Genomic DNA, 25,441 nt, shown 5'->3' on the forward strand with positions numbered 1-25,441 from the left:
CCCCCCCTCTTTTTTTTTTTACACTTTATACTAGGGATCAGTGACAACTACCTATATATGATAGTCCTACAAAATGGCCATTGAAGCATCCCATTTTCAAAACCTGTCAACCCCCTCACCTGTATCATAGGATATAGCAGGCTGACACTCAGTCTCTGGACTAGGACCACAATCTCTGTCAATTTTAACTGTATTTCTTATGCTTTGACAAATGAAGAGGCAACAACTACCAACTGGTCCCCTCCCCTTACCACTTTCAGCTGGTGACATAAAAAAGTCTTGCATCAATGCAACTGTCCACCGTTTCTTCCTGGAGAGATCTTTGGGAGGGCCCTTGGACTGTTGCCATTCACCACAGTGCTGTGGGTTTTCCACTTTGTGAAATTTGAGACAATTCATTACATCATTTACACTTTGTAAGCATATAATTCACAATGCTTAGTGTGTATCTGCCTAATTGTGACACATAGGAAGAGATACACTTATGAGGTCCTATTTATATCTTCAATGGTCAAACTTGGTTTTAAATTTACATTTTCTGATTCGACTGTATCCTCCTCCGAGATATTACACAAATTTATGCACCTACATAGGTGCATATGACCTCATTGTTCTCCTGCCACAGGGAGATCTTGTCAATTTTGTCCACATTATTCATTGACTAACACAGCAAATATGTCAATCTTCTCTTCTTTTCTCTAATGATGGAAAATCAAGTATTTCCAAGTCCGTGTGCACCTTCACTTATTTATTCAACCCTGGAGGCAGATACTCTAACTGCCCCATACTTGGTCAACTTCCTCACAATTTCTCAAACTACAGGGTACTTGTGATCTGGGAATAACCAATTGTGATGAGGCTGCATTCTACTTCACAATCACCTCATTTTGGAAAGTAAATTCATCCCCTTTAAATTTCACTTCAAGTTGTCTGGTTGTGAATGTCACTGGATCAATTATTTTCATGAAAAACTCCCCCTTTGTGCATTTCTACAATGTAATCAAGCCTACCACTTCACTTCTTTCTTTTAAGAATGCTTGCCTTGGAATGACCTGCCTTTTCACTGAAGAGACCACATAGTTGTATGACCCAGCATATATTTGGCCTTTGGCTCTTTCAGTTAATGTTTCCTTTAAATGCTCATTACAAAGGCAGAGCATGCCAACAGGAGACCTTTTGGTCCATATCTAGGTCGGATGCAAAAAAAATCATAATACAGTGAGACCTCTCAATAACGGACATTAATTAGCTGTGTTTGCGTTGTTTTCGCTGTGTTTTTGGTGTTTTGGAGTGGTTTTTGGGTGGCATAGTGATTGCACGCACTAAACAACAGCACCAAAAACACAGCGAAAACACCAAAAACACAGCTAATTAACGTCCATTAATGAGAGGTCTCACTGTAACAATAAATTAATAAATGCATAGGTATAGTTAAATAATAAACAAACAGGTAAATAGTAAATAATAATAAATTGACATATAACTAATAATAAATGAGAATCAAACTGACAAATGATAAAAAAACAAAAACAAATAATATAAAATAAATTATAATCATTACAGCATCTGTGTGTGTACATGCATGAGTTGTCAATATGCATAAATATATGTGTACAATTTTGCAAAATAATTTAAATATACCAATAGAGTACATCAAATATATATATATATATATATATATGTACATAAATGTTTGTGGTGAAATTTATAGATTTCAAATATTGCAGCTGAATATATGTACTGTGTACATGTATGCATACAAATACTATTTACATACATGTGTATTTACCTAGCTGTATCTTACAGGAAGGGGAGCTATACTCGTGGTGTCCCATCTATGTATCTCGCAGTATCTAGTTTGCTCTTAAGATCATGTATGGTTTTTGCACACACTACTGTTTCGTCTAATTTGTTCCAGACATCCACCACTCTGTGTGGAAAGCTGTTTTTTTTTCAGGACTTTTTGTAGTCTGATATATGTGTTGTAGTAAACAGGATGAAATCTAAGCTCATAGGGTCCCACCTGTGCTCCCTTTGGTTAAAATTTATTTTAATTTCACACATGCTATTCAATACTATTTCATATTCTATACATCAATCCTTCTCAAGAGAAAAATGCATCATTTAATGTTCTTCAAACACCTTGTCTTTTTTTTTGTTTTATCTCCTCATTTAACAAACAAGTTTTGTGAACAATTTTTGTCTCTGTAATGCTTCCAACAGGGGCAGTGGGCAGGAACAGGGATGACCCTTCAACAAGGAGCTACTACGAGAAGGGAACTAAGGTGGTGGATGGGAGTGAAATGGGTGGGAGTGGGTGCATGCCTTTGACTTGGCCTTTATAATGGGGAAGAACACCTTCGTATATAGACAGTTAAAGAATGATACTGTATCATTCTTTAACTGTCTATATACGAAGGGTACAAACATTATCATACGCCTGTACAGACAATCCCATTGGCTCAATAGTGCTTTGGCACATTTGCCATAAGTATTTTGGCTACTGTACATTTCATTTTACGAAGTCACAGAATGGATTAAGTTCATTATCCGAGGTTCCATTGCATATACAGGTATTTATCTATTTATGCATGTTCTAATAATGCATTTTTTCTTGAGTGCACCATGTAATACCAGAAATTTATTTCAAACCACTTTCACGCATTTTGGACCAACTTCATTTTCAAATCATGTGCCAATGACCCATTGGACACCACCTGGTATACTAACCACTTTTACTTTTACTATTATATAAAAGGTATGTTCATTCATAGTGCAGTGTTTATTTGCAAAATAAATTAATTTTTGTGACATAATAGGTGGTGTTTCTTCCCCTTCACATACCCATGGTAGGTGTAACTCAGGGGAAATCCAATCCATTTTCTATTTGTGTGATTTTCTGATTGTGCAACTGCATAAAGAATGCATATATTGCTTAAAAAGACGAATACCTGTATGTACTCCGTACATATACATATGTACATACATACACACCACACACACACACACATATATATATATATATATATATATACATGTATAAAACAAATAGAACAGTCAAACTAACTACTTCATGGAACATTTCTGTGGACTTACATTTGTAGGAAATTGATTTGGCTTAACATAAAGAACCCTCCCACCCCCCATCAGGAGGCTAGGACAGTGCCCCTTACAGAGGACTTTGTAGCATGGAATTTAATCAACCATGCTCTTGGTTCAATTTGCTGGTGGCAGGGTTCGAATCGCCATCACCTTGACCTCAGTCACAAGTGGCAACACCCTAACCCGGTTGGCCAGCGAGCATTCCATGTATGAAATTAACAAAGAAAGTCCAGTTGCTGATAACATTGGCAATATAGTACTCCAATTACATCATGATCCCGTCATATTTGAAGAAACAACTTTTCTCCAAACATTTTCTAAGGAACAGTTTAGACAATTATGAATATCACTAATCTTCTTTTACCATTCTCCCTCTCCAGTTGCTTTGTGGAAAACATAGTCCTTGCCCTTCAAGTTCATGATTCCATCTTTGAGAGAAAATTTCCACTTTGCACGAACACGAGTAACCTGGAAAGAGAGAAGAGATATACTGTTTCTATGCCTAACCTTCCACTGATATCTACCATAACTTTATTCATTGTTTCACAGATTACTGTAGAATGCACCGTTATGATACACTGCCTCACACTTGACACACGACTTTCACTCTCATCACAAAGGTCCTTTCAATAAAGACAAATAAAATGCTGAATTTAAATTAAACAAAAACACTAAGAAAGGAGAAAAAATATAAACTAACACACAACAGAGGTGAAACACTTAAAAAACTGCGAGGACACAAATTTGATCAAGAGGAAACTTAATTCTAAATCACATCCTTTGAACTCACCTTTTCATACTGACACACTACAACATTGTCTGTTTCAAACATATCTCCTTCTTCTTCATCACTAACATCATCTTCTGAATTTAAGGGTTCCTGAAAAGGTAACAGTACAATCAATGAATCCAGCAGGTCAATGATATCTATAAGAGAGTGAGAAATCATGACAGTGTCAAACTATTCATATTATTGCTTTTCCAGCATAGAAAAATAACATGACTTCCTAAGTGCCACATACTAATGTAAGTGGATTGTTGTGGCTTAACCTTATGCAGCATGTTTGATTAAAATTACCCCTACACTTTATACAATACAACTGGATGCGGAAAGATACAACTGCGGGTCACTATGAGCATAGCTCTTCTCCCACAAAATACATACATACATATACCAAAGGCTTTTCCCCCCTTACACGGGGGGGGGTAGCCAAAAAGAAAAAGGCATAGCACAAACAACTAGGTAAATACAAAGAAAGTTTAAAGAATCCAGAGAGCAACCACAAAAATGGCTCCAGCACTTTCAAACTTGTCATATGAAGAGAAACTGGCTAAATTGGAGTTACAGACTTTGAAGCAAAGAAGAGAGAAAGGAGACCTACTAACCATCTATAGAATCATGAAGGGGACAGAAATACTCGATAGAGAGGACTTGTTAAATTGGGACAAGAGAAACACAAGAGGACATGGAAAGAAACTCAAAAAAGATAGTTATAGAACAGATCTGAAGAACAATTTTCCACACAGAGTAGTGGACACTTGGAACAAACTAGACAAAACAATAGTGTGTGCAAAAACCATTCATGAGTTTAAGAGCAAATTATATGCTGTGAGACACAAAGGCGGGACACCATGAGCATAGCTCCCCTTCCTGTAAAATACAACTAGATAAATACACACACGAGCATGAACCACAAGCGGGAATGGACGGCTAGAAACGAGCTCCGAAGTGCAGCGCTTTTCAATAAATTCAAAGGAAACACCTAGCTTGTGTTTATATTTGGGGTTGAGAGCTGTGTTTATTGAGTGGATATTAAAAGAATGTATAGACACATGGAAAGAATGAGTGAAGAAAGACTAGTAAAAGAGGTATGGAAGGCAGATGTGGAGGGAGTGAACATGAGGGGACGTCCTAGGATGAGGTGGATGGATGGGGTGAAGGGGGCTTTGGGGAAGAGGGGAATGTCTGTTGAGGAAGGAAGGGAGAGGACGGAAGACAGAGGTGAGTGGAGAATGGTTGTATATGGATGATGTTGTGACTGCATGAGGAGGAATGGGCAGGGGGGTGGGGGGTGGGGTAGTATGTGTGAGTAAATTTTGACGCAGCCCAAAGGGATTTCTCCCCGTCCTCGCCTTATATGCAAAGGGGGACGGAGAGGGGGGGGTCGCCGATTAAATGAAGCGGCCTTGCTGTGGATGTACTGTGTCTTGCGACACTGCTTCTGACCCAGGGCGGTGGGCAGGGTGCAGGGATGACCCGTCATCCAGGAGGTGCTCAGATGAGAGGTAGGGTGGGAGGGGTGTGGAGTGTATTTAGGGATGAAATGGGTGGGAGTGTTTTTATGCCTTTCCCTTTTTGGCTACCTCCCTTGGAAGGGGGAAAAAGCCTTGGTATATGTATGTATAGATAATTTAATGGACAAAATGTATAAGATAATTGATTACTCACTCAAAGAAGGAAAAGTACCTTAAGATTGGAAAAATGCAAATATTGCACCAATATATAAAGGGAGGTGAAAAGGAAAATCCAACACACTATAGACCTGTCTCCCTTACTAGCACAATAGCAAAAATATATGAAAAAGTTATCAATAGTAGATGGATTAAAACATCTGGAAGAAAATTATATACTGAATCCAAAACAATTTGGCTTTAGACATGGAAGATCATGTACCAGTAACTTGATTTGCTTTTACTCAAGGCTAATAGAAATAATGCAAGAAAGGGACGGATGGGTTGATTGTGCTTTCCTAGATTTACAAAAACCATATGATAAAGTACCACACAAAAAATCTAAGAAAAATCAAAATAATAGGTGGTGTACAAAGAAACTTGTTGAAATGGATGGAATATTTCTTGAACGGGAGAAAATGAGGGTGGTACTTAGACACAAAAACGCGACCTAGGAAGAAATGATAAGTGGAGTCCCACAAGGTTCTCTACTGGCTCTAATAATGTTTGCCATATATATAAATGACATGGATGAAGGTGTGGAATATTATATGAACTTCTTTGCAGATGATGAAAAACTACTAAAGAAAGTAAGTATGGAGGAAAACTGTGAATCACTACAGAAACACCTGGATAAAGTCTGGGCATGGAGTCAAAAGTGGGAAGTGAACTTCAACATCAAGAAATGTAGTATGATGAAATTTGGAAAAGTAAAAATAGAACATTAGGGCAATATAAAATTGTACAAAGGAAGTAAAAAAAAATTAGCTCAGAAAGGGACCTAGGAGTAATTATCAGCAAAGACATGTCACCAGACAAGCATATCAACAAAATAGTCGGAGAAACTATCAATTAACTAAGATCAATAAAAGTGGCCTTTGACTACTTGGATGAGGAAATGGTAAAGAAAATATTAATCACACTGATAAGACCAAGATTGGAGTATGCTGCAACACTATGGACACCCAGTACTAAAAAGAATATAAAGAAATTAGAAATAATCCAAAGAGCAACGACAAAGATGGCACCAACACTCTTTAAAATGACATACGAACAAAGATTGGCCAAATTGGAACTACCAACCCTGGAACAGAGAAGAGAAAGAGATCTACTGGCCATTTACAGAATTATGAAAGGGATGGAAGTCCTCGACAGAGAAGATTTATTAAAGTGGAATAATAGAAAAACAAGAGGACATGAAAAGAAACTCAAAAAGGATAGTTATAGAAGAGATCTGAAAAAGAACAGTTTCCCACACAGAGTGGTAGATGCCTGGAACAAACTGGATGAGGCAACAGTGTGTGCAAAAACTATATAAGAATTTAAGAAAACTAGAGGCTGAAAGATACAAAGACAGGTCACTACAAGCATAGCTTTCTTCCTGTATAATACAACTAGATAAATACATACCAAAGGCTTTTTCCCCCTTCTGAAGGAGGTAGCCAAAAAAACAAAGGCATAAAACCACTCCCACCCATTCCATCCCCAACATATTCCACTCCCCTCCACCCTCTTCCTTCCCTCTTATCTTGGCACCTCCTGGATAATGTGTCATCCCTGCACCTCGCCCACCGCCCTGGGTCAGAAACAGTGTCGGAAGACACAGCACATCCACAGCAAGGCCACTTCATTAAATTGGCAACCCCCCCGTCCCCTCATGTAGAAACTGAGAAGACGGGGAGAAATCCCTTTGGGCTGCATCAACCATACACAACCATTCTCCATTCACCCCTATCTTCTGTCCTCTCCTGTCCTTCCTCAACAGACATTCCCCTTACCCCATATATCCATCTCATCCTAGGTCAACCCCTCATGTTCACTCTTTGCAATACTCCTTTATGCAATACATCTCTGTAAATATAAGTTTTGCAAATAATATTACTTTTCAACAATAATTGTGTATATTCTATTTTTGTAAAGAAATCCATAACAATCACATAAGCAATCTTACCTATTACCAAAGGGTTTCATCTTATTCATACATACATACATATACCAAAGTCCCTTTCCCCCTTACAAAGAAGGTAGCCAAAAAACAAAGGCATTAATACCACTCCCACCCATTCCATCCCCACACACTCCAACCCCATCCACCCCCCTCCCTCCCTCTTATCTTGGCTCCTCCTGGATGACAGGTCATCCCTGCATCTCACCCACTTCCTTGTGTCAGAAGTAGTGTCGCAAGACACAACACATCCACAGCAAGGCCACTTCATTAAATCAGTGCCCCCCCCCCTCTCTGTCCCCTTATGCTGAAATGGAGAAGATTGCAAATATAAATACAATAATTGGAAATCAAGGATATAGACTAAGTTGGAATTGTACATGAATTTGAGACTAGGTATGTTAAATGGGGTGTAGCTCCTTTCCTGTATATTACAATTAGGTAAATACTTTTACATTACTAGCAATTTCTCTAGTCAGTTTTGTATGTATACTACAATCAATAGACTTCAACCAAAGACAAGGGGAGAAAAGAAAACAGATGTAGGAGTTTTACTATTCCTATGCAGTACCTTACTGTCTTCATCCTTGCAATTCCCAAAGTACTACATACAGCTGGTTATGTGACCCACAATGCTGAGCCCAAAAAATCAGTTTCTAGCTTGTTAGTGGTTTCCTCTAGCTTCAACAGAATGATAACTAAGCAACTCACTGTACCATGTCTCATGGCCTGGTTTTCACATTTTTAGGAGAATCACAACAAATTGATGACCAACCAGTGACTCCTACTCATCCTTAGCTAACCCCATAACCTGCAAACACAATCATCTACACATTGACCACACCATTATGAGAGACATACAGGCTGTGATTGCCTTTCACACACCCTCCTTCTCCACCCACAACCCATCATTGTGGTTTACTATCAAGTGTAACTTCAAGGGAAATAACATCACCACCAGCCTAATGAATTTCACCAATGCCAGCAACTTCAGCAATGGCAGCAGCTGCCTACCACAAGATGTCCTTCTCCAGGTCTCTGACACCATCTCCAAGGGCCCCTCATCTGGCACTCCATACAAGGTCGTGAAGTCAGCTATTCTCACCTGCTTTGAGTCTTCAGATAGCTTGTCTCCAGGAATTGCTGCCAATAAAAGAGCTTGGCAACAAAAAGCTGTCTGACTCATTGCATCCCATGAAGAGATTGCTTGGAGAAAAGCACACATCATTCAAACAAGCTTTGCTCAGTCATTTCTTCTATCAACACCTACTGCCTACCATCCAGTGCAACCTCTTCAGTGTCAAGAGCAAGGTTTTGCTGGACAAATTAAGTTCACAGATGACTTCATGGCTTCTGCCCCAACTGAACATCCTACTGATCAAATGTCAACAAGAACTCTGCAAACTAAAAATTGGCTCAACACATCTCTTGACTCATCTTTCAAGTCAGTGCTCTCCATAAAGAGCTCAACAGTTCCCACTGCTGATGTTCTGTATCACCAGTGTCTGTTCCAGATCAAGAGAATGCCAAGACACACACCTGGTATTTACTACTACTACAACTAATTTCAATGTAAAACCAAGAAGTACACACAGTCATGTAATTTCCAATCCCACCCGTTAAGTGAGACCAACAGATGATAACAGCATCACAGTGTTTGCTGACACATCAAAATTGTTCCACATTTTTCATCCTCTTTCTAATTGACAATGGAGTGGAAATCAATGTCACAGGAAGCCAGCAGTCACTGCCGCCAACCTTTTACCTCTATGGAGCTAATGAAACCAACATACCAATATCCAAGAGGTAAGCACTTTAATGAACATTCTATGTTGTACCAGTTTCACAACCAATTCATAGAGCCAATTCTTTCTACCCACATCAATCTTCTGATTAACATAAAAAATCACAACCTCCTTGACCCCATTACATCAGTTTCATCCAATGCCAGACCAACACCTAGTGAAAGCAGCTAACTCTCCACCACCAGTGCAGACAATAAGCTTGCTTCCCTTCTCAAGTCCTTCATGATACTGACACAGCTGTAGTCCAGCAGCAAGCCTGTACAGTACCAGATCAAGACTACTGGACCTCCAACCCATACCAAGGCTCATCATTTAACTCCTGAATGCTTCAAACAAGCTAAAGCCATATTTGAATCTCTCACGTGTCAAGGAATCATCTGGCCTTGCTCAAACAACTGGTCATCTGCCCTACACATCTTCTACAGGAAGAACAATGACATCAGACCACTGTGACTACCATGCATTAAATTTGCAGACCATCATCAACAAATAGTCTGTGCCCAACATAAAGGAATTCTCATTATAACTTGCAGGATCTACCATTTTCTCTAGGATTAACCTCATCAAGACCTTCCATCACATCCCAGTAAACCCATCAGACATCTCGAAGATACTCATCATCACACAGTTTGGTCTGCTGAATATATCCAGATGCCATTCAGTCTCAAGAACTCTGCCCAAACCTTCCAGAGGTTCATGGATAAAGTCCTTCAAAACCTACCTTTCTGCTTCAACTACATCAGTCATGAAGCCTACAAGCACCACCTACATCAGTCATGAAGCCTACAAGCACCACCAAGTTTTCACTCAACTACAAGACTATGGCATACATGTTAATGTTGACAAGTCAGAGTTTGGTGTCCCTTTGATCTACTTCCCTGGTCATACTGTCACCTTTTCAGACATCACTCCTGCTTCATCTCAATCTGATGCCACCCAGGAGTTCCCGAAGTCATTGACCCAGTGCCAGCTCAAATAACTCTTAGGAATGTTGACTTACTGCAACAGTTTCAACCCACACTGCACTTTCCTCCAGCCACTCTACTCCATGATCAAGCCTTGCAAAAGGTTATGTTCTATAACACTTGACTGGAACTCGTTGCAGCCATGGAAGCACTCAAACATGTATCCATCCTTTCAATTCCCTATCCCTGATACCATTACTTCCACCTCAATATATGCCTTAGACACAGGTATCAATGCAGCTCTGGATAAAAGAGACAAAGCTTGGAAGAAATGGGAAAGAGACAAGAAAACAAACAAATGGCAAATGTACATCAAACTGAGAATTGAGTATGTAAAAATATGCAGAGATGAAAAGAGAAACTATGAAAAATATATATATATAATATATATATATATATATATAAAAATGCAGGGAAGAGCCCAAACTATTTTACAGGTATGTAAATGGCAAACTGAAGAACAAACAAGAAATAGAAAAGCTGCGCCAAGGTAAACATGAAAATGGCTGAAATTATGAACAACCATTTCAAATCAGTATTCACAATAGAAAACTCACCTAACTGTGAGGAAATAGGGAGAGGGAGATCCCCCTCAATGAAAGAAATAATTGTAACACAAAAGGAAATCAGCGACCAAATCAAAGGATTACAAAGGCGGAGCATGCCGACAGGAGACCTTTTGATCCATATCTAGGTCGGATGCGAAACAAAAAATCATATCAATAATAAAATGATAAATAAAAACTATAATGTAAATAACAAATAAAATACATAAATAAATGCATAGGTATAGTTAAATAATAAACAAACAGGTAAATAGTAAATAATAATAAATTGACATATAACTAATAATAAATGAAAATCAAAGACAAATGATAACAAAACAAAAACAAACAATATAAGATAAATTATAATCATTACAGCATCTTACTTAGGTATTTATCTAAATGATTCTTAAAGCTTCGAACTGAACTACATTGCACTACCTGTGCAGGAAGTTTATTCCATTCATTAACTACACGGTTAGCAAAGTTGTTTCTACCTACTTCCAAATTGAATCTATTTCCGGACAGTTTGAGACCATTATTTCTTGTCTGATTCTCATTCAATGTGAAAATTTTGTCACTTTTGATGTTGTCAATTCCCTTTAAAATCACCTCTGAGTCTACACTTTTTTAGGGAAAACAGATTCATGTGTTTTAGTCGATTTTTGTATGATTTATTTTTGATATTTGGAATCAGTTTTGTGGCTCACCGTTGTACTTTTTCCAGTCTGTCAATGTCTTTAATGAGATTCGGTGACCATACGGAAACAGCATATTCCAAGTGTGGACAAACTAACGATTTATATAGCTTGTTAATGAGTGATGGACTTTTGAAATCAAAAGATCGCGCAATCAGTCCCAGAATCTTATTTGCTTTCTCAGAGGCTGAAATACACTGCTTGGATGATTTGAGGTCGTTACTGATAATTACGCCGAGATCTTTTTCACTATCCACTTTTGTTAACGAATTTCCAAATACCTTGTAATCGTACTTACTGTTATTTTTACCTATGTGCATTACCTTGCATTTACTTGTGTTAAATTTCATTAGCCACTTTTCAGACCATTGCTGTAATTTATCTAAATCTTCTTGAATATCTAATTGGTTTGAGTGATCATTTGCCACTCCGCACAGTTTTGTATCATCAGCAAATTTGGAAACAGTAGATTTTAGTCCATGGTCTATATCATTTATATATACTATGAATAGAAGTGCCCCAAGAACGGAACCCTGAGGAATTCCACTTGCAACACTTTTCCATCCAGAAGTTTTTCCATTTAAAACAACTCTCTGTTTTCGACCATTTAACCAATTACTAGTCCAACCTAATAGGCTACCACTTATTCCATGCAAAGCTAATTTAGTAAGTAGTCTTTCGTGTGGGACGGTATCAAAAGCTTTTGCAAAGTCTAGATATATTAAATCTATATTGTTTCTTTTGTCATAATTCGAGATAACTGTGTTGTAGAATTCGAGTAAGTTAGTCACGCAAGAACGTTTCCATCTGAAACCATGCTGGCTATCATTTATCAAACAGTTACTTTCTAAATGATGTTCGATAGCATCTCTGATGATAGTTTCCATTATTTTTCCTACAATTGAAGTCAAACTTATAGGCCTATAGTTATTTGGTTTCTTTTTGTCACCTTTTTTGAATATGGGAGTAACGTTAGCTAGCTTCCATTCTCTTGGAACATCTCCGGATATGATGGATTTCTTGAAAATAATTTCTAATGGAACAACAATCTCATTTTTCATTTCCTTTAAGATTCTTGGATGCCAACCGTCAGGCCCTGGTGTTTTATTAACTTTGAGATACACATTCCTTCATTTGAATATTCAAGTTGACCATCAGCAGATAATAGTGGACCAATGTGATTCCTAACAACCTTTTTATCTCTAATGTAACTATAGAATTCTTTGGGATTCTCTTTGGATTTATCAGCAATGTTCATTTCGTATTGTCGTTTTCTTTTTCTTATTGTCTTTTTTAAATCTCTCTGTATTGATACATAACTTTCATAGTCATTAGATGCACCCGAGCACTTATATTTCTTATAAGCCTGTCTCTTTTTAGCAATACCTTTTTCAGTTTCCTTGTCGAGCCACTTTGGGCGAGCCTGATTTGGAGGACGTCTGTCCTTAAAAGGAATGTAAGTTTGAATCATCTTAGTGAGCATATTTTGAAATATTTCCCACATCTGATCTACAGGTCTTTTGTTTAATTTTGCCTCCCAATCTGTAAGCTGAAGCTCCTGACGTAGTCCTATGAACTGAGCTTTACTGAAATCGGGTATTTTAGAAACAGAAGTATCTATTCTAAAATTGTTTAGGAGTTTGAATCTAACTAAGTTGTGATCGCTATTTGCAACAGATTCACCGACTTCTACATCAGTTATCATGCTTTCGCGGCTAGTGATCAAAAGATCGAGTAAGTTTCCATATCTTGCGGGCTCTTTTACATGCTGAATTAAGTAATTGTCACCAAGAAATTCAATCAAGCGACTACCTATATGGCCATGTTCAAGGGTCATCCAATCAATGTCAGTAAAATTGAAATCACCCATAATCAATAAATCCCGGTTGCAGAAACTAGACAGTTCTTGAAATAACAGTTTGTCGTCTGCTAATGATAATGTCTTTGGCCTATCTATTACACCTATATTCATTTTTTATCCATTTGTTTGGGTTAACTCAACCCACAAACTATCATATGCATCCTGTTTCACTTTCTCTAAAACACAAGCATGAACATTGTTTTTAACGTACAATAGAACACCCCCACCTTTCTTGTGGTTTCTATCCTGATGAAAGTGTTTAAATCCCACAATATTAAATTCAGCTTCGAACTCTGTACCATTTAACCATGTCTCAGTTATTCCTATCATATCGAGATTTTCGCTTTTGACATACGCCTGTATTTCTTGAAATTTGTTCCTAATACTACAAGCATTAAAGTACATGGTTTTAAGAAACTCGTGATTATTTCTTTTTGACACATTTTGAGTTTCAATATCATGTCTTATATCATCATTTTGTTTTTTATTTATACCTTGCTCTATATTATTACTTGGTCCTTCATTGACATTCAATTCCTCATTAACATTTCTCCTATCAAATCAAAACCCTTGACGTCAGAAAATCACATGGTCCAGACGGAATTGCAAATTGGATACTGAAAGAATGCATGGAAGAATTAACAGACAAAATATACAATATAATTAAATTCTCACTTAAAGAAGGAAAAGTGCCACAGGACTGGAAGAAGGCAAACATTGTACCAATTTATAAGGGAGGAAACAAGGAAGACCCATCAAATTACAGACCGGTCTCCCTGACAAGCACAGTAGCAAAAATTTGCGAAAAGGTCGTCAAAAATAGATGGGTTAAACATTTGGAAGAAAAAACTATACTGAATCCAAATCAATTTGGATTCAGACAAGGAAGATCATGTACAACAAACTTGATCTGCTTCTACTCAAGATTAATAGACATAATACAAGAGAGATGGTTGGGCAGACTGTGCCTTTCTGGACCTACAAAAGGCATTTGATAAGGTACCACACAATAAACTAATAAGGAAGATAGAATCAATAAGTGGCATCAGAGGAAAATTATTGGAATGGATGAAAGACTTCCTGACTGGGAGAAAAATGAGAGTAGTAATTAGAGACAAATTCTCAAATGGAGAAGAAATGATAAGTGGTGCCCCGCAGGGATCAGTACTGGCCCCGATCATGTTTGCTATATACATAAATGACATGGACAAGGGAGTAGAGTGTTATATGAATTTCTTTGCAGACAATACAAAAATACTAAAGAAAGTAAAAACAGGAGGATTGCAACTCATTACAACAAGACTTGGACAAGATTTGGAAATGGACTCAAAAGTGGGAAGTGAAATTCAATATCAAGAAATGTAGTATTATGGAATTTGGAAAAAGTAAAAACAGAATATAGAGAGATTATAAAATTGGTGAAGAAGAGGTCAAAAAAGTAAACTCGGAAAAAGACCTTGGAGTGATGATCAGCAAAGACGTGACACCAGATAAGCATATTGATAAAATAGTCGGAGAAACCTATAATTTATTGAGTTCAATAAAAGTGGCATTTACCTACCTGGACGAGGAAATTATAAAAAAAAAATTTTTAACTATACTAATAAGACCAAAACTTGAGTACGCAGCAACACTACGGACACCCAGTACCAATAAGAATATAAAGTTAGAAAAAATACAAAGAGCAACAACAAAACTGGCACCAACTCTTTCCAAAATGACATATGAACAAAGACTGTCCAAATTAGAATGACCAACTCTGGAACAAAGAAAAGAAAGAGGAGACTTACTATCTATAGAATTATGAAGTGAATGGAAATCTTAGATAAGAATGACTTATTGAAATGGGACAATGGAAAAACAAGAGGACACGAAAAGAAACTAAAAAAAGATCATTACAGAAGAGATCTGAGAAAAGAAAAGAAAAAAAAAATAGCTTCCCACACAGTGATATATACTTGGAACAAATTAGACAGAGAAACAGTGTGTGTAAAAACTATTCAAGATTTTAAGAAAAAACTTGATGCTGAGAGATACAAAAACGGGTCACCACGAGCATAGCTCCCTTCCTGTATAATACAACTAGGTAAATACACTGACTGTGCCTAGAAGCCCCCTACTTTCTCTTCAAAGATTCTCAATAATGCCGAGTGCCTCCGACAAAAAACTTCTCGCTATCTACAAGGCAGTCAAGTGGTTCAGTACTTAATTGAAGGACAAGGATTTCAAATACACATGGACCACAAACCACAACCATCTTTGTCCACTACAAGACAACCTACACTCCTAGATGGCTGTGACACATTGACTTTATCTCTCAGTTCATGACCAACATTGGCTTCTTCCAAGATGAAGACAATCCCCCTACTGATACACTGTCATGTAACATTGCTGCAGCTTCCTCCTCCCTCATCAACTATGCTGCCATTGCTGCAGATCAAACTAATGATGCAGAGCTGCAGCACTTAAAGAACAATCCCACGTTGCAGATGAAGAAAGATGCATTCTCTGGAACTAACGTTCACCTCTACACTGTTACATCCACTGGCACCATCCAGCCCTTCCTGCCCAAGAACCACCAGTACCCTCTATTCCACCAGCTACACAACCTCTCTCACCCAAGAATATGAGCTTCTTAACGCAGGATGTTGTCACACTTTATCTGGACTGGAATGAATGAGGACATTCAACACTAAGCCTGCACCTGTGTCAAATGTCAATCTTCAAAGATGTCACACCAGTTCACCCCCAGCAACCTTCCAATTGCCCTCTTCCAGATTCAAGCACTTTTACATCAACATCATCAGACCATTCCCTTTCTTCAATGATGTCAAGTACATCTTCACCTGCATTGATTTTATGACATATTGGCCTCAAGCTGTCCAGCTTGCTGATGCAAGCATAGACCCTATGACCAAAGCCTTTACCAATGCCTAGGTGTCAAGATTCAGCACATCACTCCCTAACATCCCACCATGGAAGTCAATTCAAACCCATTCTGAGGAGCAAAAATGTGTCCTTACTATGCATTAGGCACTCCAGAATGGCAAGCTATCAACCACAATCCAATGGGCTTGCATAATGCTTCCACAGTCACCTTAAGGGATCACTCACAACCACAGCACATGATTGCAGTGACTGGACTACAACTCTGCCCATAGTCCTCCTTGGCATATGAATGTCAGTAAAGGAAGATCTTGGCCATTCCTCTGCAGAACTCCTTTACAGCACCCCACTTCAGCTACCAGGAGAGTTCCTAGTGCCCACCCCTGTATCACAGTCCTGCAGCATCCAAGACTATGCTTACAACCTTAAGGACATGATACAGAAGCTCCAGTCAGTGCCACCACATACCTCACCCTCAAAAATATTTGTGAGCCAAGACCTCAACAGCTGTACATGTCTTCGTGCGAGTGGATGGAGTGAAGAAGCCTCTTCAACAGCCTTATGATGGCCCATACCAAGTCACCAAGAGGACACGCAAGAATGTAACCATCAACCGCCGTGGCACCTCCGACGTCATCTCCATAGACCGCGTCATGTCTGCATATCTCCTCTCTGAAAATACACCATCCTGCACTTGTGTTTCAGCACTCCCTAAGGATATGCATGCTACTATACAACCTAGTACAAAGAAGATATTTTTCCTTCTACTCCATCACTTGGGGAGGGAAGAGATCTGTTGTGACTTAACCTTAAATCAGCAGATTTTATTTAAGTAACCCCTATACTTTAGTGATACATCTCTACGTAAATACATTTTATGGATATAATATTCCTTTCCAACAATTATCATGTATATTCTATTTTTGTATAGAAATGCATAATAATCACAAAAGGAATCTTACCTATCATCAAAGGCAACTTGTATATTTGTATAAATTCATATTACTATCAATTTCTCTAGTCCATTTCTATACATATACTATGATAAATAAACTTGTACCTAGAAGAGATGGAACAAAGGAAAACAGGTCACCAGAGTTTTATTACAGCTATACACTATCTTACTGTCTTCACCTTTGTTGTGATTCCCCCAGCACTAGCTGCAGCTGATTATGCAACCCACAGCACTAAGTACAAAAGCTGTTTCTGACTTGTTAGAGGCTTCCTCTAGCTTAAGTAGAATGCTAGGCCAAATGGCCTGGTTTTTGGCTTGCTAGAAGAATCACAAGATAGCCAGAATAGTGATCTATGACATTTAAAGGCAAAAGAACTGGAAATGATGGGTTTTCCTTGGAGACCAAGCTTTCAAGGCATACAAAGGTATGGAAGAACTACCAAAACCCTAGTATGTGGACCATTAAATGTGCATGGATATGGTACAGATGAAACTGAAAGGGAAGAGATTGGTAGTATGTCTATAAGAAGAGATATGGGAAAGTTAGCATTGAGTGGAACTAAATTGAAAGGGAGTTTTTTTTTTCCCATCAGCCCGAATATGGTGGACAGAAATAATACTGGTCAGCTGGGAAAGGAAAGGGCATAATCAATGGATTAACCCATTGCCCCTGGTCTCTTGCAGAAGACCCACAGTCCCTGGGAAACTGTGGGGTGATTGCTTTAGTTGTACAGTGTTTTGCTGTGTTGCATTTGACGTAGGCTGTGGGCACGAGACAGGAATGATCCTTCGTCCACGAGGTGCAAAGATGAAAGAGAAACAGGTGACAGATGAGAGTGCGAGAGTGCCTTGGATGGCTGCCTCCCTTAAATGACCTTTGTCCATAGATAGATAGAGCATTTGTGAGATTCCACCTGTTCTTGTCCTTTCCTCCTGTTGTGTGGAAGAAGAATACCACCACCATCACACAGCTACCCACCTAACCTTCTGAAGGGTATATCGCATTTAACAGGTTAAGAACAACAGAAACTAAGAGAGTCGAAAAAAAATAATAATAATAATAAAAAACTCAATAGAGACTTGTTCCTGAACACAGGTAGAATGCAAGACTGGTGCATACAGGGTGTCACTAAGATCCACAGATTGACTGCATGTAATACACACATGACCTTCATTCCATATAAGAGATCTCTCACAATGAAGGTAAATGAACAGCAGACAGATTCAGACAGTTGAAAGAAAAACTACCACTATATAAACCACTCATAAGAACACTTAACTATGCTTGCAACAATTACAGAAACAAACAAAAGTACCTTTCAAACATAAAATAATGCACCAAGATTAATCACTGGCTGCACTATAACAGCACTAAAATACTGACACACCAAACCACAGCGGTTAGCAATGGTACTTTGGCCCCTCCCACAGACCTCTCCAAGAAGAAACATCTGACTGTTGTCAATGTTGTATTAAGTTAGGACTATTCCTATGTTAGTGGCTAAAATTGGTGGGAGAAGGGAAGCAATTGCCAGCTGTCAGCTCTCCATGTGTGAAAAAGTGTAAAAAATCCAGTTCAAGTTCACAGAGAGGTCTTGGGGACAGTCAGGAGATTGAGTGTCAGTCCATCAGAGCTGCACCTTGTGATGAAGGCGAGGAGTTTGGCAGGTTTTGAAAATGGGCAGCTTAGCTGTCCATCTTTCAGAACCACCACATACATGTACTAGTCATAGGTTTTACATTTGAATTAAAACACAAAATACCTCTTCTGCTCCTTCTCCTTCTTCCTCTTCTTCATCATCATCTAAGCCTTTCTTATCTTCATCTTCATCCTTGTCATCATCATCATCGTCATCGTCATCAGAGATTTCATCAGAACTATCTCCTAAACCAAAGGAACCATCAACCTAAAAGATAAATCAGGACATTGTTATGAATGTTGCAAATCACTAAATACATAACACAAAATTACAAATGTATATGTAGGTGATATATAGAATCAATTGATCCATTCAATTTTTGTTTCTGGTTCTCTATAAGAATATACATAATGTATACATGCATGTTAAAATACCCATTTAATACCCAACCCATCTCAGCACCTACATGAGTAATAAAGGTGAAAAGGTGGAAAAGGAAATAGCAAACAAGTATGTATACAGAGAAAAAGAGCTGGAGAAAATAATATAAAGGATAGAGCCATGAAAAACACAAGCACAGGAAGGACAGAAATGGTGGACACTGTAGGACATATTCCCTATTGTAACATTGATGTGTTACCATGAAGAGATTACAAAGACTGGATATAACATTCATCAAGGTATATAAAATAGGATGGGAGAGGGAGGAAAGCGTGGTGGAGGGGAGTGAAATGGGTGGTAATAGATACATGCCTCTGACTTAGCTACCTCCCTTATAAGGGAAAAACTCTTGGTATATAGATGGAATAAATAGATAGCTAAAGTTCATCATTCTAATTATATGCTAAAAAAATCAGTTTTGTACCTGTGTTTCCCTAAGCCTATTAATCATAATTCTATCCAGTATCTGCTTGTCTACCATCACTTCTGGTTCTCTCAAGTGTTTGTAATCCTTTGGTTTGGCTCCACTACAAGATAGAAGGTTATGAAGTGTGGAGAGGCCATCTGACTTGGAGGGAGGGGGTGGACACATATGATCAGAGCCAATAGGAGAATCACATGGTCCATCCACTTGTGATGAATTACTGGAGTACTGCAGCAGCTGAGGAGGCAATTCAATGCCTTGATTTTGTAGTGCTGCATTCAGTTGCCTCTGAATCACCTCAGCTGCTTTTGGAATCTGTAAATACATACTTTATAAGACAAGAATACACATACTAAAAGAATCTTTCCTTCATACACTGTGGTGGCCAAGTCAAAGCACACCCCCACCACATGCACATTAAAACCCATTCAGTCTCACTTCCATCTCAGCACCATATTGATGAAGTCAATCTATTCTCCTGCCACAATACTTGGGTCAAAGGCAATGCAGAGAGAGTGCTTCCACATCAAGATGGATGGCCATTAAAACAATCTCCCTGCTGCCCATTTAAAAAACCCATGAACCCCTTCACTTCCATCTGGAAGTACAGCTCTGCAGGACTAATATTTGGTCTCTGGACTACACCCATGATTCCTCTCAATGAACTTTGTATTTCTCCCAACCTTTCACACATGCACAGCTAACAACCAACGACTGCCCCTTCCTCCTACTTTCAGCTGACAAAGAAACAATCCCACACTAATCCAACATAAGACAACAGTCCAAAGGCTGGCAATCCCTCTTTATGGATTGATTAGACAAATACAACTTATCCCTAAAGATCAATTCATGGGAAAGTTCACCAAAAGTCCTAAACCAAAGTTTATTCTTGTCCAGTCTTACCTCCAATGAAAATGTCTGTGCTGCTGCAGGAGAGCCAAGGATAGTCTGTAACTGCTGTCCAGCCACACCATTGGCTAAGGCTGTTCCTGGGACATGAACTGTAATGGTTTTGGGAACTCCACCTGCTTGCTGTGCAGGAACAGTTATCTGCACCGGAACTAAACTGTATGTTGTTGTCGTACTACTCTGTGTTCCACTGCCTGTCCAACAAAAATATATTTAGCTCACCACCCACGAATAAAATGTGAAAAAATTAAAATTCATCAATAAATCTGAAAAAATTAATTCTTACTTTGCTGTGGTTGTGATGAACTGCTGGTCTGAGGTTCTTTATGATCTGTAACCTTGGTTGCTTGAAGTTTGGACTCCCATGTCTGCTTAAGGTCTGTCAACACTTGTTCATCAACACCTTCATCTAAAAACACTTCTCGTACTCCTGCTATCACGTCTTCTATTACACCCTGGTATATGCCACTCTGTCAAGAATAATCATTGAATAAATGCATAGCATTTTCTCTCATCATGAAGTTTCCTTCAAAGGTTGACAACAAAAATGGACTAGTCAAGTCCACATATAATCTTCACTTCCTACAACCACCCTGTCCATCCTTATTTTACCCCCAAGAGAAGAAAGAATGGGGGATGGGGTAGGTCCCTGACTGAATATTTTGTAGACTGATATTCTGGAGGGAAATGAAAAGAATGTGGGGAGGCGAGTTGGGATGAGAGGAGCAGAGGGACAGATGTTAATGGAAGTGAATATAGTAAATGGAAGAGTGTTTCAATGAGTAATATACAGAGGGCTTTGGTTGTGGCAGTGGGAGATACCAGGGAAAATACTGTGATGGAAGAGGATAATAATAAGGCTATAGCATAGGATGTAAATGGTATTGATAGCAATGAAAGCTGGAATGTCACCTGGGATGGATGGTTGTTATGTGCAATGTTTGATGTAGATTGGAAAAAATTAATAAATATAAATAATTGAAGGAAGAGAAACATGTGAGAGGGGAGAGTCTGGTATACAGAAAAAGATAAAGGGTGCAGATAGATAGATGTTAGTATAAGTAAAGGTAGTAAGGGGATGATGGATAGAGTATCTCAGGGATTTGTTGAATATGGAGGAGGGTAAAACATAAGAATGAAAGAGACTGCAAGAGACCATAAGGTGTACATTAGGCAGTTCCATATCCATTACCATCTATCATTACCATTCATAAAGTTTTCTATCCTTTTTTTAAAACAACCAATAGTTTCAGCACTCACTATGTGTTTATTAAACCTATTCCATTCGTTGACCACTGTATTGGCAAACCAGTTCTTGCCTATTTCCTTCTTAAATCTAAATTTATCCAATTCAAATCCATTACTGCAAGTCCTGCCTTGCTGTCTTAATATGATTTTGTCTGCATCCCCTTTATTAAAGCCCTTGACCCATTTGAACACCTCTATTGGATCACCCTGCAGTCTGTGTCCCTCCAGAGAATGTAAATTAAGATGCCTAAGCCTGTCCTTGTAAAGTAAATTTCTGAGCCCATATATCATTTTGGTCATTCTCCTCCACCCTGATTCTAGTGAACTGATACCCTTTCTATAGGACAGAGACCAAAACTGTACTGCACAGTCAAGGACAGGTCTAACTAATGCCAGACAGTTTGATAACTACCTTTGCACTTTTATTCATAATGGTACTAGCAATGAAACCTAATGCTCTGTTAGCTCTATTCCTTGGGCTAATCCACTGTTTCCTGGATTTAAGGCCAAGATTCACTAAAACTCCCAAATCTCATACTCAGTTTTCTCTAAAATGGTGTTATCTAAGGTATACCTGTTTTCTGGGTTGTATAAGCCTATGTTTTAACACACCGCACTTTGAGATATTGAAGTCCATCTGCCATTTCAAAGACCATGTGAACAAATTAAGATCTTTCTGGAGTATATTGGTGTCTTCTCCTGACCTGATTTGGCATCCTATTTTATATTTTAGCATTGTCCACAAACTTACTAACATCACTACTAATCCCAGTGTCCCTAAGCGGCCCATGCACGATCAATTATATTGCGCAATTTCATTGTCAATACTCTGAATTGACAATTAAATTGACAATGTATGGGCGATATATCACCCATACATGGTCAATTTAATTGTCAATTCAGTGTATTGACAATGAAATTGCACAATATAATTGATCGTGTATGGGCCACTTAGGGACTGTGGCAGTCAATGGTGCTGGGAAAATGACTGTAATAGGAAAAGAAAATTATAGGGCTATGGGAAAGATTAAATATACAGAGCACTGACTGTAATGAAAGCTGGTAAGGCACCTAGGATAAATGAGCATCAGGTGAAGTGTCTGACAAACAGAGGAACAGTTATAACAGACTGACTAGTGAGGTTGTTTAATGTGTGGTTCAGGGAGGGGAATGTGCCAGAGGACTAAACTGCATGTATAGTTCTACTATACAAAATAAAAAGGAACAAATATGAATGTATTACCTTAAGAGGGATTAGTAGCTGGAGAAGCATACAAGTGTTTATTCAGAGGATTAGGAGGGGAACAGAGGGAGAAATTAGGTTTGAGCAGTGTGGATTTGGGAAAGGTTGATCAATCAATCAATCCACTGCCCAAGGTCTCTCTTGGAGGAGATCCACATTTCCAAGGTAATTGGCAACAGGAAGACCCACAGGTCACTCAGGGAAATTTAGTTTTGTTGTCTTGAGATTACTAGTGTGAGGCAGCATAGGCTGAGGTGTTCTGCATCTTGATCAGTTTGATTTGTTGGTTCTTGCCAGCATATTTGTCACACATTTAGGATTCCCGATTGAAAGACTGTGTAATATTCTGTTACTGGAAGTGAAGTGGAAGCATTGAAAAGGGCAGGTGCTGTTGTTTGAGCCACCTTGTCACCTTCATTGTCAGGTATGCTTACACGATATTGCATCATTTCCCAGAATACAACTATTTACATTCCAAAGGTCTTGGATTAAGTACAAGCTTTATCAATCTATTTGTCCTCTTTTCTTTGGATCCATGCAGTATGGGTCAAGCATAGGTATCCTTGTCTCTCTTGCAGAAGACCTGTGGAAGTTCTGGCATGCACAACCTATTCAACCTCTGTTACGGCACCTTTTGGGTGCTTCCACTTCAGCTTTAATATCAAATGGTTTGTATCAGTAGTCCCCAAACTTTTCCAGGCTAGCACCTCCCTTGGCTTCCTGGTGGATTCCTAACAACCCCTACCCCCCTCCCCCTCATACACACATGTGAACACACCTTTATTTTTAATCAGACTTCAGACTACATAGCAAAGCTATGCATTCATTTTTAACACGTATTTCAGTTTTACCCTCTTCAGGCTGCATGCGTTCCTTAACATTAATGCTTATATATATTCTAATATTCAGATTTTGTAAACAGAAAAAAAAAAATAAATTGCTCTTAAAAGTTAATGCCATACTGTTGTCCCCCCATGGCCAATTTTGTCTCCTCACCCCCACTATCTTTCCTTGCCACCAAGGAAATACTACAACCCACTTTGGAAACCAATGGTTTATCATCTGTCATACATTTGAATCCATTATTGTTTGTAGCACTTACACAATGATTATAAACTTCATGAAAAAATAATCTATTTTTAAAAATCTACATACATTATATTATTCACCCTATTCCCATTAGACCTGAAAGCCAAATCATCTTTTGGCATTTTATGAAAATTCACACTGCCAATTTCTTAAAAGAAATCCTATCCCAATTAAATTTGCCCTGCAGGTTACTCCTCATTCTATGTAAATACTAAATTGTGGTAGCAGTTTTCTTACCTAACATTCTATGAAAATCGTGAAAACGTCAGCAATGCTCGACATGCTACACTTTTATCAATGTTAACAATTGCACTAGTAAAATTTCCAAACGTTTCACCAGAGCCTTGCACTGTTAAAAGTGTGCCAATTTATGCCAACATCGATGCCTTTACAATAAAGTCATCGATAATAAACTAATAAAGTTTATTAGTTTATGCCCCGGTACGACCTAGAAAAATATCTTCCAATACGGTGCCTCGCATAATTACCTCGACTCACTTTCAGCCTCAAATTTTCCTTAGATTATATCACTGCATACCTAATGACCATTTGCACCTTTTCTTGAAAATCGCCTTCAACTATGCATACAATTTTCTGCAAAAGTAACCAATAACTGTTCATTGTCATTTCACTAAGGTCGCATCCCATACCCTATATCTCATCCCAATATCACCCAAATTTCTTTTGCAAAATTTCCACGAACTGATTACAGAATCATCTACACGAGCAAAACTAGTTAAAACAATTCTTTCACCATCATGTTCATAAATGTTCAACATATTTTGTTCAATCAGTGATCTGTGAACGAGTCCCTGGTATTAGGTTGTAAGTTTAATCATACGTAACATTTCAAAATAGTTTTTATTACATAGCTTCCGTATGTCGCTTCACTTACCACACATGTCGCACTTAGAGCCATGACGACCCAACCCGTTCCCTGTATATAATGACAGCTTCCTTCGAAGCCAATTCTTTGCCGAGAGTCGTTCTTATATACTGCGCCCGTCTCCGTGCGCTACACAGCATATCTAATGGCGAAAGTATGACAAGTTTACGTACAAAAGATGAATTGCCTGTTTCTATTGCATATGTTTATAAATGTGCACTGGATACTAATCAGTTAAATTATTACAAATATATACAAAAAGCAAACTAATACAATTAACAATATCTTTAATGCACTGCAGGCATTACGGTCACATGTAGTTTGTACTATTTCAAACATTCCCATGTT

At 38.4% G+C, this 25,441-nt stretch overlaps 1 protein-coding gene across 1 annotated transcript; it reads right to left on the reverse strand.

Moving 5' to 3' along the window:
- Window positions 1-25,254, reverse strand: TfIIA-L (transcription factor IIA L). The gene is made up of 7 exons (XM_076190741.1): window positions 25,103-25,254; window positions 20,914-21,097; window positions 20,622-20,821; window positions 19,719-20,033; window positions 18,977-19,120; window positions 3,893-3,982; window positions 1-3,570 (listed from the first exon to the last, which is right to left on the reverse strand). Exons 1-7 carry the CDS (start codon window positions 25,124-25,126, stop codon window positions 3,463-3,465), a joined length of 1,065 nt encoding a protein of 354 aa, XP_076046856.1. The 5' UTR covers window positions 25,127-25,254; the 3' UTR covers window positions 1-3,462.
- Window positions 25,255-25,441: the final 187 nt, after the last annotated feature.

Source organism: Oratosquilla oratoria, chromosome 9 (genome assembly GCF_046742065.1).
Source record: "Oratosquilla oratoria isolate Oo_2021 chromosome 9, ASM4674206v1, whole genome shotgun sequence".
In the NCBI taxonomy this organism is placed as follows: Eukaryota; Metazoa; Arthropoda; class Malacostraca; order Stomatopoda; family Squillidae; genus Oratosquilla; species Oratosquilla oratoria.